Raw genomic sequence first — 15,658 nt, 5'->3', positions numbered from 1 at the left:
CCCCCCCCCCCCCCCCCCCCTTTTTGCACCTGCCTTTTTAAATCATTGGTCGTTATTTTTGCCGATTGTACTTGTATCGGTTCTAGCTAAGTCAAATTACTTGGCCAGACTTTTTCTGACTAGGTGATCATGAAAGACCTCTTCTAATACTTGTGCGGGACATGTTGCTGCTGCCGCCGGCGTCTCTGCTACCAGTTTTTTTTGTTTTTGTGGTGCTCGGGTGGCCTCGTGGTCCCGTCGGTGTCTTGTGTGAAGCAGTGTTGCTTTGCGCATCCTCCTCTGGTGGCCGTATTTGCCTTCCATCTGCTCCAGGATGACGTGCCACAGAAAAACGTGGGCTATAGCACCTTTTAAAACCCTGATATCATCGTCCGCTGTAGACATCTTCAGATGCCATTTGATAGATATTGCCAAACCCTAGTCTGAATAAAATGTTTGTTCGCTTGATCGTCTTTGTTGTATATCATTTATTAATGAAACTGTGGGATATTTTTGATTTTTTTTATTTTTTTTTCCTTCAAACATAATGATCAACATTAAAGGCAGCTTTTTAAGCTCTGGTACATTAAACCTGGGATTTAGTAAGTACAGTGGTTTGACATTTCCTGCTGTGTTTGTGCATGTGGTGGAAAGTATTTGAGTGTCTGTGTGTGCTTTCTTGCGGCACAGTCTTGCAATTTGTTTGCCAGTAAGCCAAACTGTGGCTACTCCCGCCTCATGAAAGATTGATGCCCTTTTTATATTTTTATGGAAGGGGAATAGAGTGAGGTGTAGTTAACGGTGGATCAATAATAAATAGCACTCAGTTCTTTTTTATGCCTCGTACAGCGGAGGACTAAAAAGCACTTTAGGCTGTTACAAATCTGTTCGTCTGCTCGCTCTGAATGCAGATGGGGAAGAGAGTGTTTGCTGACCGTGTCTTCGTTAAGGGTGCATGTTTAGCTTCATTCAGATCCCCTTATCGCCCCGGCTCAACGGGGTGTCGAGAAGGGGATCTGAAAACAGATGCTGTGCTGCTGGAGATCCAGCCAGCGGTCACAAAATGATCACTTTTTCATGACAAATGTGTTGATGTTGGCACAACACAAAGACCAGTGTTTGGGTTTCTGAACCCATGATCTCGTGTTATGAACTGCCCAAGAATAAGAACTGCAGTGTTGATGGGGGGGAGGCTGATTTTATAGTGTTTCCACGTCATCACGAATGTGATCAGGACAAAAATATCAGACACAAAGCAGAGAAAACTGTGAACCGCCATTTATAAGAGAATGTAATCTGTGGGCATTAATCTGAAAATCAATGTAAAATGAATTATTAATTATGCTTTCAGACGTGGAATGCGGATAAGTAACTATCAGAAACATAATGCATACTGCTGTTGAATTAATGTTACTGAAAATACTTGTTAAAGAAAGACTGAGGTATATTTAATTGTTTAATGATGTATTCCCCAGCTTTTCCTTAGTTTGGTTGTATATTTTATTCAGGAAGAAAAGTGACAGGGTGGGTGTACTAACATTTCTTTTCTATCTTTTATTACAGCTCTTCAGAGAAGTTAGAATAATGAAGATCTTGAATCATCCCAATATAGGTAAGTGGGTCTTGCACACAATGTTGGCACAAACAGCATCTGCTTTGAGACTTTAATATGAAGACTTATATGTTGGTGATTTAGCATAAATTTATGTTTCCAATATGGCTGCAACTAACAACTATTTTGATAGTCAATAAATCTATCGATTATTGAAACGAATAATCTATAAATCTGTAATCTAAACGAAAAACTATTCGGATTATGAATTGCAAAATTACACAATGCGTCTTATTTAGCTTCCAGCTTTTAAATTAAACTTGAGGTTGTTTTAGGCATGTGCTAATTAACAGTCACGACAATAAAATAAATACTGCTTTCAAAAATGGATCTTTTAATGAACGTTTCTGCTGCAGCAAAAGAAAGTTCCACTGAAATCACGTCCTGATCTGAGCAGCTGGCAACAAATTTAGTTGACTACATCGATTAGTTGTTGCACCCCTAGTTTCCAAACATGTAAATTGAGACCTTTTAAACTATTGTTGTGCTAAAAGAGGAGTTTTGACTGTTTGAGTTCCTAAATCATTTGCATATTGGTGTCTGGTCAAAGACATTTGACGTGGAGGGATCTAACCGTTGACCTTTGTGTTGCGGGACAGTCACATGAAACGGCAACATGCAGTTACAAGTACTATTTGTTGAGCTTTTTAGTTCCATTTTGTTTTGGTTCACATAGACATCACAGGAGATTACTGAATAGATAGAGTGCTCTTTTTAAATCAAACAATCCTGGAAAATAAACGTTTCTATAAAAATAGCAGCAATCTAAAATATGAGAAAAGGTCAGACACCATGGCTTACGCCAAAAAGGCCGTTTAGATGTTATTACATGGATGTAAAATTTGAAATTATGTTTGACAAATCATCTGGGACAGTTGATTGTCTCATTAGCCTGAGACTTAATGGCAACTGTCCTCTGTGGACAACTGTACGTGACTGACGAGACTACAACTGGAGGGTCATTCTTTCAACTTTGTTTTGGAATTTAAAAAAAGGAAGCGGTTTTGATCAATAAGAGCACGCTGCCTGGAGCAGTAGAAACTTTGGCATCACACAGCGAGCTGCAAGAGGAAATGCCAACTAACACCAAACCACTGCAGCAACAAGAAGCCAGTGTCATGAAAACCTCAGCTGTTGAAAGCTAACACATGAACTGGATAGTAGCAAAGAGATGAGAAGTGGCGTTGTGATCTTGATGAGGGTGCAGCAATTATTTTCATTATTAGTTAATCTGCCGATCAGTTTCTCAATGTCTTCATTAAATGTTTGGTACAGAAACATACTGAGAAGATATTAAGTTAATTAATATCACTTAAGACTACAAAAAGAGCAGCAAGAATATTATGGTCACTAGTAATAATATAATAATAATAATACAGCTTTATTTATATAGCATTTTTAGATATAGATAGAGAGAGAGAGATATGATATAGCAAGAACTCCTATAATGTGGTTTATACAAGATGAAAAATAATGTAGCCACAACGATTCCTGTTTTTTTTTTTTTTTTGTCTCAGCTTCACTGCAAAATGTGTAATAAAAAATAATCTTTGAATATAATAAATAAATAGAAGATGCTGTGAGAGAGGTTGATTTTTGTTGTAACTCAAACAAAAGCAGCAAATCCTCATATTCCAGACTCTAGAAGCAGCGAATATTTAGCTTGTTTGCCTAAAAAGTGACCAATGATTAATCGATTGTCCAAATAGTTGCGTATTATTATTATTATTTTTTTCCCCCTCATAAACTTGTACAGTATACGCACACCGAGCACACAATCACAAACACATGCACGTGTCATAAAACGCACGCAGCACACAAGCCTGCCACGGTGTGTTTGGTTTTAGAGACGGGATTCCCCGCTAATTACTTTTAATTTCCTTTCCCCTCGCCCCATGACTACCTCTGCAGAAAAGTGATTATAATTACCAGGGTGGTAGTAAGCGTTCACCAGCCCCGTGTGCGCACACACAAACGCACACACACTCTCTCTCTCTCTCTCTTTCGTTGTCTTCCATCCCACCTTGTCTATATTTAGCAGTGCAGCCCTCAGCGGCTCATCACCCAGTCTCTTATATCTTCGAAGGCTGAACATGCTGCGGTAAAAAATAAAACAACACCACAGCTTTTGGGCAGTACAGTCAATATTGAGTGCTGCGAAACCCGGCTCGATGCTGCGCTTACATTGTCACGACACACGCAGAGATCCACGTGACTTCACTCTTCCCCTTTACTCTCTTCAAGTGTCTGTTGGGAAATATTTTTGGCGTTTGTGTCCATGAATTTATTACTGTCTCTGTCTGAATCTCCCCCCCCGCCGTCTTTAGACGTAATTGAATTTATAATTTATTGTACTCTCTCTCTTTCTTTTCCTCTCCTCCACTTTTAGTCAAGCTTTTTGAAGTGATTGAGACGGAGAGGACGCTCTACCTGGTGATGGAGTACGCCAGTGGAGGTGAGACAGAAATACAATTGTTAACATTTTGTTGCTGCAAAATGAAAACCCAAGTACCTCCAACATGTCAAACCTGTCAAACTGAGAAATGCTACCTCCTTTAGTTGAATGAATATGCATTTTAAGTGTTAACCTCAACCTGAAAAGGAACCTGCCTTCCTCACACTGGTGTACACGTGAAACTATTGATTGTGTTTGCACTTTGATTTGAACAAAGACTTTACATGTATTGTAGATGAAACTGTATGCAGTGTTGCGGTACAGATGTAGGCTGTACAAATCGGCACACTGATCCCAAAGTCCCAAGTATGATTTATTAACACCAAATGTGAGCAATGTGTGCATTAATAATTTATACACATTGGGAGCTGCAAATAGTCTGCAGACTCTAATTCTACCTAAAAAGGACAAACGTAGAAGAACACAAATCCGAGTAAATCTGATTGGTATTTACAGAATAATTGAGCGATGTCTCAGACTGTTGATGCATACTATATAATTTGATGTCACGTACAGAAAGACTGTGTTGCAGCAAACAAAGAAGAACAATTACACATTAATTGACAATGACACAAACATTCCCAGTGATGGACTAATATATGGAAAGACACACAGACTCTTTGTATTTATTCAGTAACCGGCAGGAACTGGCATTTCAACGTCCCTATCATCTTGCATGTGTCAGATTGCCTGTATTTATAGCTTTGCAGCCTAGAGAAGACTTACAAAAGAGAAAAAAGGCACAAAAATCTTTACTTCTCATTTAATGCAGCGTCACACATACGCAGGACCTGAAAGGCACATGTTGTCATTGATTCCTTGGAAAGGTCATGTTGGCGCTGCTGAGCTGAGACGACAAATTGTGAAGACCTGCTCGCTGAGGAGCAAATCACATTACCGCTTAGATGGGGGCTCTGATCATAGGCCAATTGCATTAGATCTTAATGATGTAAATCTAATATTTCTTTTAGTTTGGCATTGATTTTCTTGGAATTCAAGCTAATTCTCAAGGTGACCCTGCAGCTCTGTCTTCAGCACAGCAGATTGACGTCTAACGCAGATCCAGGACTGCGTGGAACTTTTCCATCACAGATGCAGTCATGAAATTTGTTGTAGTACTTTGTAGAAGTATATTACAAATACAAACTCCTCAGATGGTAGGAAATGTTCTCACGAACATGATGTAGGACTGCTTCTTTGCTTACCAACTGGAGTGCTGCTCAGTAGCAGAGTGCCCAGTTCTGCCCCTGGTGGCTGGAAGCCATACTGCAGCCCTGTCGCCACCTTTGACGTGACTAAACGTTTTTTAGGGTGTGTGGTTTGGTTCTTCTCTTTGGTCCAGACTAAAACATCTCGTAAGTATTTGGTGGATTGCATGTCGGGGGAATGCAGAGGCAGGATAAGTTCACTTGTGTATTTAACAACAAAAAAAACACAATGTACAAATGTACGGTGGCAGTGTTCAAACAAATCAAAGTGGTGCAGTCTCAAGAAAAGCAAGGTACAGTATCTCTCAAAAGTGACTCCATAGGGTTTAGGACTTGAGACATGCTTGACCAGTCCATCAACTTTACCCTCAGGTTCTTTAGCAAGGCAGTGGTCATCTTGGAGGTGTGTTTAGGGTCTTTATCATGTTGTAATACTGTCCTGCGGCCCAGTCTCCAAAGGGAGGGGATCGTGCTCTGCTTCAGTATGTCACAGTACATGTTGGCATTCATGGTTCCCTCAATGAACTGTAGCTCCCCAGTGCTGGCAGCACTCATGCAGCCCCAGACCAGGACACTCCCACCACCATGCTTGACTGTAGGCAAGACACACTTGTCTTTGTACTCCTCACCTGGTTGCCGCCACACACGCTTGAAACCATGTGAACCAAATAAGTTTATCTTGATCTCATCAGACAACCTCTGGATATGACGCTGAGCATGTTCATTCAACTTCTTTGGTCGACCATGGCGAGGCCCGTTCTGTCCTGTTGAAACGCTGTATGGTCTTGGCCACCGTGCTGCAGCTCAGTATCAGGGTCTTGGCAATCTTCTTATAGCCTTGGCCATCTTTATGTAGAGCGACCATTCTTTTTTTCAGATCCTCAGAGTTCTTTGCCATGAGGTGCCATGTTGAACCTCCAGTGAGCAGTATGAGGGAGTGTGAGAGTGATAACACCAAATTTAACACAACTGCTCCCCATTCACACCTGAGACCTTGTAACATTAACGAGTCACATGACACCGGGGAGGGAAAATGGCTAATTGGGACTAATTTGGACATTTTCACTTAGGGGTGTACTCACTTTTGTTGCTAGCAGTTTAGACATTAATGGCTGTGTGATGTGTTATTTTTAAGGGACAGCAAATTTACACTGTTATACAAGCTGTACACTCACTACTTTACATTGTAGCAAAGTGTCATTTCTTTAGTGACATGAAAAGATATAGTCAGATATTTACGAAAATGTGAAGGGTGTATTCACTTTTGTGAGATATTGTATTACTCCAAATATCCATAGACAAAAAGAGAACCGTAGAATGTAGAAACAGCCTTCTGATGTTTTTCCCAGTTTTTAGATAAGATTTCCTACCATCCAGTGACCCCATGTCCTTTAAATTTCTTCCCAGAATAAAGTTTAAGGTGCAGATCTTTGGCTGAAATGTACAAGTTTAAGGAGAAGATCTATTAAGGATCATATTAGTAATAAGCGTCCTAGATCAGGGCTGTTTGCATTTAAATAGGAGCAATGTGGGGTCATATTACTCTGTGTGTATTTTCCATAGGCTTGTCATGCTGCCAGATGTTTTTTTTTTTTAAAACGATGTTAAATTCTTGCTTTATGTTTTTCCTTTACATATTAGTTTTTAATTTCTTGCTACTTTCCAGTTTTGCTCCCTAATGTAATCCCCATGTACAGCACGTGGTGTGCCGTTTAGCTCTGATGCAAAGTGTTAACTGGGACATTCTGTCTTTAGCAGTTGAGTCAGAGAGCAGCGATGAATTGTTGCCTTTCTAGAGCTCTGAAGTACAGAAGCGTACACTGTGACCACCTCTGCAGGTCATGCTGAGAGAGTGGGAGGGTTTTGAGGATTCAGGAAAAGTGGGGGAGGTGTTTTGTTGCAGGTTTTGTTGCTTGTTGTTTTGTTTAGTTCCTCTTTTTGCCTTGGTAAGGACACACACGCGCCAACCACTCGAGTTCAATTAGCACACGAGCGAGCATAGTCACGTTTTGGCTGGAAGTGTGGGCCGAGGGAAGGGTCTGCTGCTGGAGCCGAGCTCGGCAGCAGCTTTGTGCCTCCAGGAGAGGCTCAGTGTGGAGGAAGCGGCACCGCGCTTGCCACAATATGGTCAAGAAACACCCTCCAACCATGCACATGGGTGATGGTGCAAGCCAGCTGCGTAGAAAAGTTCACTGTGAAGTTATTTTTATCTGCTGCTTTTTTGTATCTTGTGACTCACTTATTGTTTCTCTCTGCATTCTTTGCATCTGTCTTTTCCTTATTCACCAATTTCTCATTCACTGCTCTCTCTGTCTCTCCCTCAATCTCTAATGCTTTTTGTTGTTCTCTAATTCCCTCTCTTTTTTTCTCTCTTGTACAGGAGAGGTCTTCGACTACCTGGTTGCACATGGAAGAATGAAGGAAAAAGAGGCCAGGGCTAAATTTAGACAGGTACCCAGCTTTCTCCCCCTGCAGTGTTCTGGTTTCACACCTCTGCTCCCGGCTCTGCCTCAGACAGGTCGCTGTCCTCTGTCCTGCTTCTGGGACAGCAACGTCTCTGTTGTCTGAAGACGGATGACAAATGTCAAAACCGGCCTCTTTCCCCATCACTCACCTCTCAATGACTGTCACGCGTGATCCAAAGTCATTGAATGTTGTTAACCATTAGAAACTAGACAAACACTAAACTATTATGTGTTTTAAAAGGAAGGTTTAGAACTTTTAGAGACACCAAAATTAGTAATCACAAATTTCTGTTGCTAAAAAATACCATAGGTGCTTACTGTGAGGTACGTAGTTACTGTTAGCAAAGCGACTGCATGTCAGTGAGGTATGAAAACATGTACTCAAATCATAAAGCAAAGGTTAATTAAACCTGCCAAATCTTAGTCAGTCTGACAAATGGGTTCCTGCACAGAGCTGTATGGTGCAGATGTTTAGTTTTTTACAGTCACAACATTGTTTTAAGGCAAAAGGTCGAGCATTTTACCTCCATGGTAAACACCTCGCCCAGTTTAATTTGGAGCGGAAGATGCAATAAACTTAGAAAAGTATCTAAAATATGTACATGTTTAAAGTAAATGTTGAATTCCTGTGTGCCCTGATATTGATAACGCAGCCTTTCTGTACCGTTAGCGCATGCTGTGGTACCTCTGCACAGAGGAAACCTGTTCTCTCTCACCCTCCCTGGTGTCTTCAGCCTAACCAGCTTTATCTTTCATCTTTCTTGTCAGTGTCAACCACATCTCCTCCTCCTCCTCCTCCTCCTCCTCCTCTACCACATCCTTTATTGCAGTCTGAGAACGAAACACCAGACATTTAACTAAGCTCTGCTTGTTTTTTTTTCCTCCAACAGATTGTATCGGCGGTGCAGTACTGCCACCAGAAGCACATCGTTCATAGAGACCTCAAGGTGAGTTCAGGGAAGCCACTCTGGTTGGTAGCAGATTATCTCAGAAAGAAGCTTAGGCAACTGTTTCTGTCCTTCCAGTAACTCTAATCAACAAGAATGCAATGCAGCCACATGAGGGGTTGTTCAAAAGAACAAAGTGTGAAGCAATTATCAGCAACATCAAAGTTTTCTCTGGAATTTAGTCTTTTTTTTTGGCAATTGCCAACCAAGGTGAAGGTTGATAAATGGGGGACGGGACAGCAAATTACCTCAATTTTCAAACTATAGAGTTATGGAGAGTTAAAGATGTATTTCGTTTTCATTGTCATACCAATGCAAAGGTTCAACCCACATGGGATAACATAACATGAAGTAAATACATTAATGTTCCAAAGGGAACCTGTGCATGTTCCTAAACCAAAGAATAGAAAGAAAAGCGTGTCTCACTAAGAAACAAAATAGAAAAATAATATTAAATCCACCTATAAAACAGTTTTTCTCAATGAGCATGCATTGTCTGTTTGACGTTAGTATTTTTTCCTTTTATATTAACTTTTACCTTGTATTTGTTAAAAACCCTTTATAGTTTATATATTTCAGTTCTGGCTTTTTCGGTTCCATGCTGGATTGACGTGTGTAAGTTCTTTAAAACCAAAAACCAACTAATATTTTCTTTTAGTAGTACAAAATAATCTCTTACTTCGTGACAGAATGGATGGATGGTATAAAACAAAAAGCATTTCATTTTCTGTTTAATTTAAAACTCACACCTGACCAAGCCGCTCTCCTTCACCCATATCAACTAAACCTCCAGATTCAGTTAGTAAGCTGACAACATTGACACCAGCTGGTGTATATCTGTGAATTGCCAATCATTATCTTTACTGATTAGCTTTGAACATCACAGATGATATCTGTGTGTGTTTTGGGCAGAGATTTTCTGCAGGTTTTAATTCCCATTCCCAGCTGCAGAAAACTTCCCATAATAAGATGGTAATTTGCATTCTGGAAGTAAAATTAATACTTATGTGTCGTAGTATTCGTGTTAATCATCAGTCCTCTGCAGAGTTTAAATTAGTGTCTCCACCTTTAGCGGCTAATTACCTCTGACTCATGTTGAATAGAAAGGTCAGAGTCGAGAGTTGACGTCAGTGCTGTGTGTTTTATCACTCTCATTTTAACTCCCATTCACACAGCTGCTCTAAACAAAACAAAGCACATGCTGCTGATGAGACCCTACTCTGCCATTTACTGACTCTCTCCTCAGCTGGACAAACACCTTTTAAAACATTACAACAAGTGGGCGGCCCTCTGAACTGCTCGCATGTTCTGCACCACATGACCCATTGTAGCGTAAATAGACCGCCTCCATTTTGCAGCCGTGACGCGCCGTACTTCTCCTAGTATAAATATTGGATGTGTGTTTTTATCTCAGCGTCAGTGGGAGTCACTCGGCTGAGAGAAGCCAGTGTGTCTGAACTGTCTCCTCTGTAGAACTTCATGAATGATCCATGAGCAGGGAGACGTGAGCGCAGCGTCTTCCCCCTGCTCCATGTTGTAGTGGATGTGTGTGTGTGTGTGTGTCTCTAATGAGGGCAGGTGTCCATATGTCTCAGGTGTCATGAAGTACATGAGGAACACACAGTTAAATATTAACCAACAAATGAAGCACAACCCCCGCAGGCTTGTAGCCACTTTCATGACTTTATCAGCGTCATTCAATATTTCTTCTGCTGTTGGTCAGCTATGTTGCGATGAGTTGTTGTTTTACCCCCTCACGCAGCTGAAAGCCTCTCAGGATGCCGGTTCGGTAGATTTCTCTGCTCTCTTTGCTTCGGCTTCCTAATTAGTCTTTGGCCTACAGCTACGTGTAAGCACCGAGCAGATGTTTTGAGTTGAAATCCTCGCCTGCGTTTCATTCACAGAGATGTTGACTGTTTGACTATATCAGACCGATCACTCCATGGATATGGAAATTATGAATCAATTAGTCAATCAATTATCAACGCTGTTGCTGATACATTTTCCGTTGAAGTCATTTGCCAAAACATTTTTTAAGATTCAGCTTTTCAAAGCCGAAGATTGGCTGCTTTCGTGTGTTTATTATTCTAAAAGGAATATTTTGGGGTTTTGAACAGTTTGTGGGGGAAATGAGTCATTTGAAGACTCCAAAGTGAGTCTCATTCAAAGACTCACTTTGGGCTCTGGGAACTAATGATGGGCTTCTTTCACTAATTTCTGGCAATGTATATACTAAACAATTAATAGAATAGTTAATTATTTTGAGAACTGTTCTTATTCGCTTTCTTGCCAAGAGTTGGATGAGAAGATTGGAGCCGCACTCTTGTCTGTACAATAAATGTAAAGCTGCTGCCAGTTAGCTTAGCTTAGCATAAAAACTTAAAGCAAAGTCTACCTACTAGCACTGCAGTTTTCCAAATTATTAAAACATCGCTTTAATAAATGAATTAAAAATTATAGATTAATCAATGAAAATAATTGTTAGTTGCCGCCCTAGTGATAATCAATTAAAGCTTCTGACAGGCTCTGACCTTTTGTGTGGAAAAATAGCTGAACTTATTGGTGTAAAATGAATACTACAGCAGAGAAATAAATGTATTTCAGGAAGCTGCTTTTCAGCTGAGATAGTTAGAATTTATTTAATTGTTAGAAATCTTTTTTTTTTTCAAAATATCTTAATTAGCTTTATTAAAACCTTCAGTCACTGATGGCTCTCATCAGATTCACTCTTTACCCAGCTTATCTTTTAATCTTTGATTTGACAAACTGAATTAATAATAAGAGTATCTTTGAGGAAGACACTTTAAATGTCCATCAGATAAAGGCATTAACTGGATAGATGCCCTGTAAGTAAAAAAGATCGTAACCCCTGACCTCTTTGTGTGTACTCAGGCTGAGAACCTGCTCCTGGACGCAGACATGAACATCAAGATCGCAGATTTTGGCTTCAGCAATGAGTTCACCATGGGCAACAAGCTGGATACGTTCTGCGGCTCCCCGCCATACGCAGCGCCGGAGCTTTTCCAGGGGAAGAAGTACGACGGGCCGGAGGTGGACGTCTGGAGTCTGGGGGTCATACTGTACACGCTGGTCAGCGGCTCGCTGCCCTTCGATGGACAGAACCTCAAGGTAGGATAGTGTGGGTGTGGATGCACAGACGTATCGATGCTACGGTTACCATTTACCATAACCTCAGCTCTCCATACGTTTACATAATCCAAACAATTTCTTTCTATGCAGACAAAAGACGCAGTTGCTGGATAACGACAAAAAAGATTAGATTGTTCTTTCAAAGTCTTTGAGATGCATGCAGAGTGCTGAGCTCATGACCAGGGCTAGTATTACTTTGTGATGGTAACACCTCCAGTTTGTATTTTCATTATATTCTTTGAAAATCAAAAATTGGGATGACTAAATAATAGAGTAACAATTGGATGTTTCTGTATCGATCCCTCATGTTAATGTTAAGAAGATACATGGGTAATTTTCAATTCATTCTGTAGGCTCTTGCCACCTCTTACAGTTGTGGTAATCTGGCTAAAAGTTCATTATAATTGACTATTTAAGTGTGAAGCATTAGAGCCATTGTGACCTTCTGTCTTTTTTGTAGCTCTCTCGTTCTCCGGGTTATCTTAGATATAATTAAACATTAACAAGGTATTGGAACCTGCTTTCTGCATCAGACCCTCACATTTGTTTTAGTATGAATTTAACAAGCATATGAAGATTTCATAAGGGGAACAGTAATTCGCCCCATTGCATGTTTAAGTGTTTTATCTAAATTTCCTGGTCGTTGTCCTCTCCTCTGCAGGAGCTGCGGGAGCGCGTGCTCAGAGGGAAGTATCGCATCCCTTTCTACATGTCCACGGACTGTGAGAACCTCCTCAAACGTTTCCTGGTGCTCAACCCGGGCAAGCGGGGTACTCTCGAGGTGAGGGAGGACGCAGAAAATGTAAATATACCTCTCAATTCTTAACACACTCCGCCAGCACGTCTGCACCATCGGAGAATGCCATCTATCCTCCACCTCTCCAACAAACCCCCCTTCCCTCCTCTCAGCTCCTGCACCCCCACCCCCACCCCCCAGTCATCTTCTCTGACGCCCACGGTGTCCTGTTTTCCGTGTGCGCCCGGCACACACTCTCCTCCTCCTTTCTGATGTTGTAACCATGAATAATGCATCATCATTCTTGTGTTTGTACCAAAATTGTCTGTCTTGTTCACTTCTCTGCCTTCATCTGTGAGTCGAGGCTTCCTCACAGCGTTAAGGGCGGCACATAAAACCAGCTTAGTCAAGTCTAAGCCATTTTTAATATAATAGAGAACCATTGAGTTCAAGTGATAAATCTCATTTAAAGTTCTTCATGAGACCGGTGTGGATTGAACCTCATGTCAGGATGCAAAAAAAAGCCAATTAACGTTGATGTTTTTTCACTTTCAACAAAGATGTAGTTTCTGCTGAACCTCTGCAAAGGATCATTCAGTAAAAGCAATACCACACACACAGTTTTACTTTATTATTTTATAAATATTATTTATTAAAGGTACTTGCGATATCAAATGTAAAAGTTCCCATTTTGCAAAATGGCTCCTGAGAGTTTATATTATATCATCACATCATTATTATTGATGCATTAACATGTGAGCATGGATGTTATTTCAAATCTAAAACAACGCATATTCAGAAGATGTTTTGTATGTAAAATATGTAAAGTAAAGAGCAAAAAGTAAAACATTTCCCACTGAACTGCAGTCAAAGCCCTTGTTAGGAAAGTAAACTCTTGTGTCACAGTTTGTTATAAAGTCAACATTCATTAGCGGCAGAGATCAAGACAAATCGTATTATTATAATAATAATCTTTATTTATAGAGCACGTTTCAAAACACAAGTGCTAAGACAATAAAACACAAAACAGATATTATACACGATAAAAGCAAGAAAACATTTAAGAAATTCAAATATAGTTAAAAGAAAAATAAGTAAATAAGTAAAATCAACTAAATTCAGGTAAGATTCTCCTATAAAAGTATGTTTTAAGAAGAAATTTAAGAGTTCACTGACTTGGTCGACATGATTTCCTCGGGCAGGCTGTTCCAGAGCCTCGAGGCCCCGACTGCAAACTGTCCCCTTTAGTTTTCACTCCAGACTCTGGAACAGACAGCAGACCTCTGCCCGAGGATCCTTAGTCCAAATGGAGCCAAGTCCAGGATGTCAGAAAAGTCATATGACTGCTGTCCTTAAAAGCAAGAGGTGGAATTTTTGACTTCACCTCCTTCCAAAGTGGAGAAATGGAGAAAGTAAGAAGTCTGCAACACTTGTGAGACAAACATATTTTGGCGTGTGGCCTGATACAAGTTTTGACGTTTTTTAGCAAAGGTTATCAAAGTGTGTCAAAATGTCCTGACAGGTACAAGTTAAACATTTCAAACTGCAAGTCGTTACTTCATTTTCAACAATCCATAAACGGATAATACTAGAAATATTTAGACATTTCATTTCACTTTGAGCCTCTGCTGAGATTAAAATAGTCGTGTTTGATGTAAGAGGCAGAAAGGACGGAGAGAGAGTTGTTCCACAGATCAATCAGAGTGGTGATCCGCGTTGTCAGAAAAGTGTTAAGGATCATCTTTTTGCTGTAATCATGCAGCCTTACCCGACACCCTGCAGTATATCATTAACATATAAAACAGTTCTTTTCAAGAGTATTTTTTGCACGTGAGCTGTAAACTGGATCGTGTTTAAAAGCCTGCATTTTTTTAATTGGGCCATTTAATCAGAGAGCTGGTTTTATTGCGTCTTGTTGTTTTCTGTCCAGCTGAATGTAAAGCCTAGTTCACACTACACGATTTTTTAAGTGAATAAAACTAGATGTTGTTGGCTCGACTCTGAGAGGTCACATGTGTTGGCCTCAGATGCCACATGATTGCCCTGGATTTATGGCACGAGCTCTGGTTACAGAGCATCATCAGTGATAATTAGTTTGGCACAGCCCTTTATTAAAACCCCAGAGAGCAATTGATCAGCTGCAAATTAAAAATAAAGGCACAAACAAATGAGATGTTACACAGAACAATATGGACGTTTCTGTGAAAGGGCAGAATGATTAACCTTGGCTTTAAGGTTATATCACACACAATTTTCTGTGTCTTTAAGCATTTTGTGCTTAAATGAACTTAGAACTTATAAAAAACAAATAAAGAAATACTTCACTGGACCCTGAAAACACACCAACACACTAAAATAGATATTCCTCTATAATATCTGCTTTTAAAATAGTTCAGTAGATCAGGATGTTTGAAGGGGAAAAGGGTGGTTTACATGGAGCAGGTCTTTTATGGATATCTTAAGTGGGATTTATAGTTTTCTGTTAAGGGTTTACAGCATAGTTTTGGAACCTACACATGTAGCCTGTATGCTTAATAAATCTTAACTTGACGTCAAAGCTCCAGCAGCTATGAAGATGCCACAAGAGCTGCGATTGTTCACCTTGGGCTTCCTGTCTTTTGTCCTTGAAGTTTCTGATGCAGGTGCAGACTGTAGATTATGAACATGTTGAAGAAAGAGTCCGTGATGTGCTCCTTTTTACACACACCGCAGGGCAAAGTAGAAGTTACCTAGCTGTAACTGTTAGAATGTGAACATCCCATCTTTACTCTGTGTCACAGTGTAAACACATTTAACATGGGGAGTTTAATAAAGGACAAAACTGTCTGATCACACACAATACGTCCATCTTGTGTTGCAGTGGTGATATCAACAAATGAACTATAAATGAAAACCTGTCGTAGGTGAATCACCTTTATTCTGTGAAGTTGCATTCTTACTTCACTGTCTCTGGAGCTAGACTGAGACAAAAATTGAGGTCATTTAGACACTGTAGCTTTTGTTTTTTCTTCATAATATCCCACTCAATACATATCAAATTTGAGGAATCCGTGTGTGTGTGTGTGGGGGGGGGGGGGGGGGGGGGGTTTTTTTTTTTTTTTTTTTA

The 15,658-nt window shown here is 40.2% G+C and overlaps 1 protein-coding gene across 17 annotated transcripts in view; it reads left to right on the top strand.

Moving 5' to 3' along the window:
• The window catches only part of LOC123978562 (MAP/microtubule affinity-regulating kinase 3-like), a 59,975-nt gene that overhangs the window by 16,441 nt on the left and 27,876 nt on the right, over positions 1 to 15,658 (top strand). For 10 of the 17 annotated variants that reach the window (XM_046061846.1, XM_046061847.1, XM_046061851.1 and 7 more), the window contains 6 exons: positions 1,543 to 1,591; positions 3,981 to 4,046; positions 7,635 to 7,705; positions 8,610 to 8,666; positions 11,559 to 11,795; positions 12,478 to 12,618. In XM_046061846.1, the coding sequence (XP_045917802.1) occupies positions 1,543 to 1,591; positions 3,981 to 4,046; positions 7,635 to 7,705; positions 8,610 to 8,666; positions 11,559 to 11,795; positions 12,478 to 12,618 (621 nt within the window). The remainder of the gene's footprint in view (positions 1 to 1,542; positions 1,592 to 3,980; positions 4,047 to 7,634; positions 7,706 to 8,609; positions 8,667 to 11,558; positions 11,796 to 12,477; positions 12,619 to 15,658) is intronic. The other 7 variants (XM_046061862.1, XM_046061849.1, XM_046061848.1 and 4 more) reach the window with 1 other exon arrangement.

The sequence above is a fragment of the Micropterus dolomieu genome, linkage group LG11, assembly GCF_021292245.1.
Source record: "Micropterus dolomieu isolate WLL.071019.BEF.003 ecotype Adirondacks linkage group LG11, ASM2129224v1, whole genome shotgun sequence".
Lineage (NCBI taxonomy): Eukaryota > Metazoa > Chordata > Actinopteri > Centrarchiformes > Centrarchidae > Micropterus > Micropterus dolomieu.
This window is presented reverse-complemented; position numbering and strand designations above follow the sequence as displayed.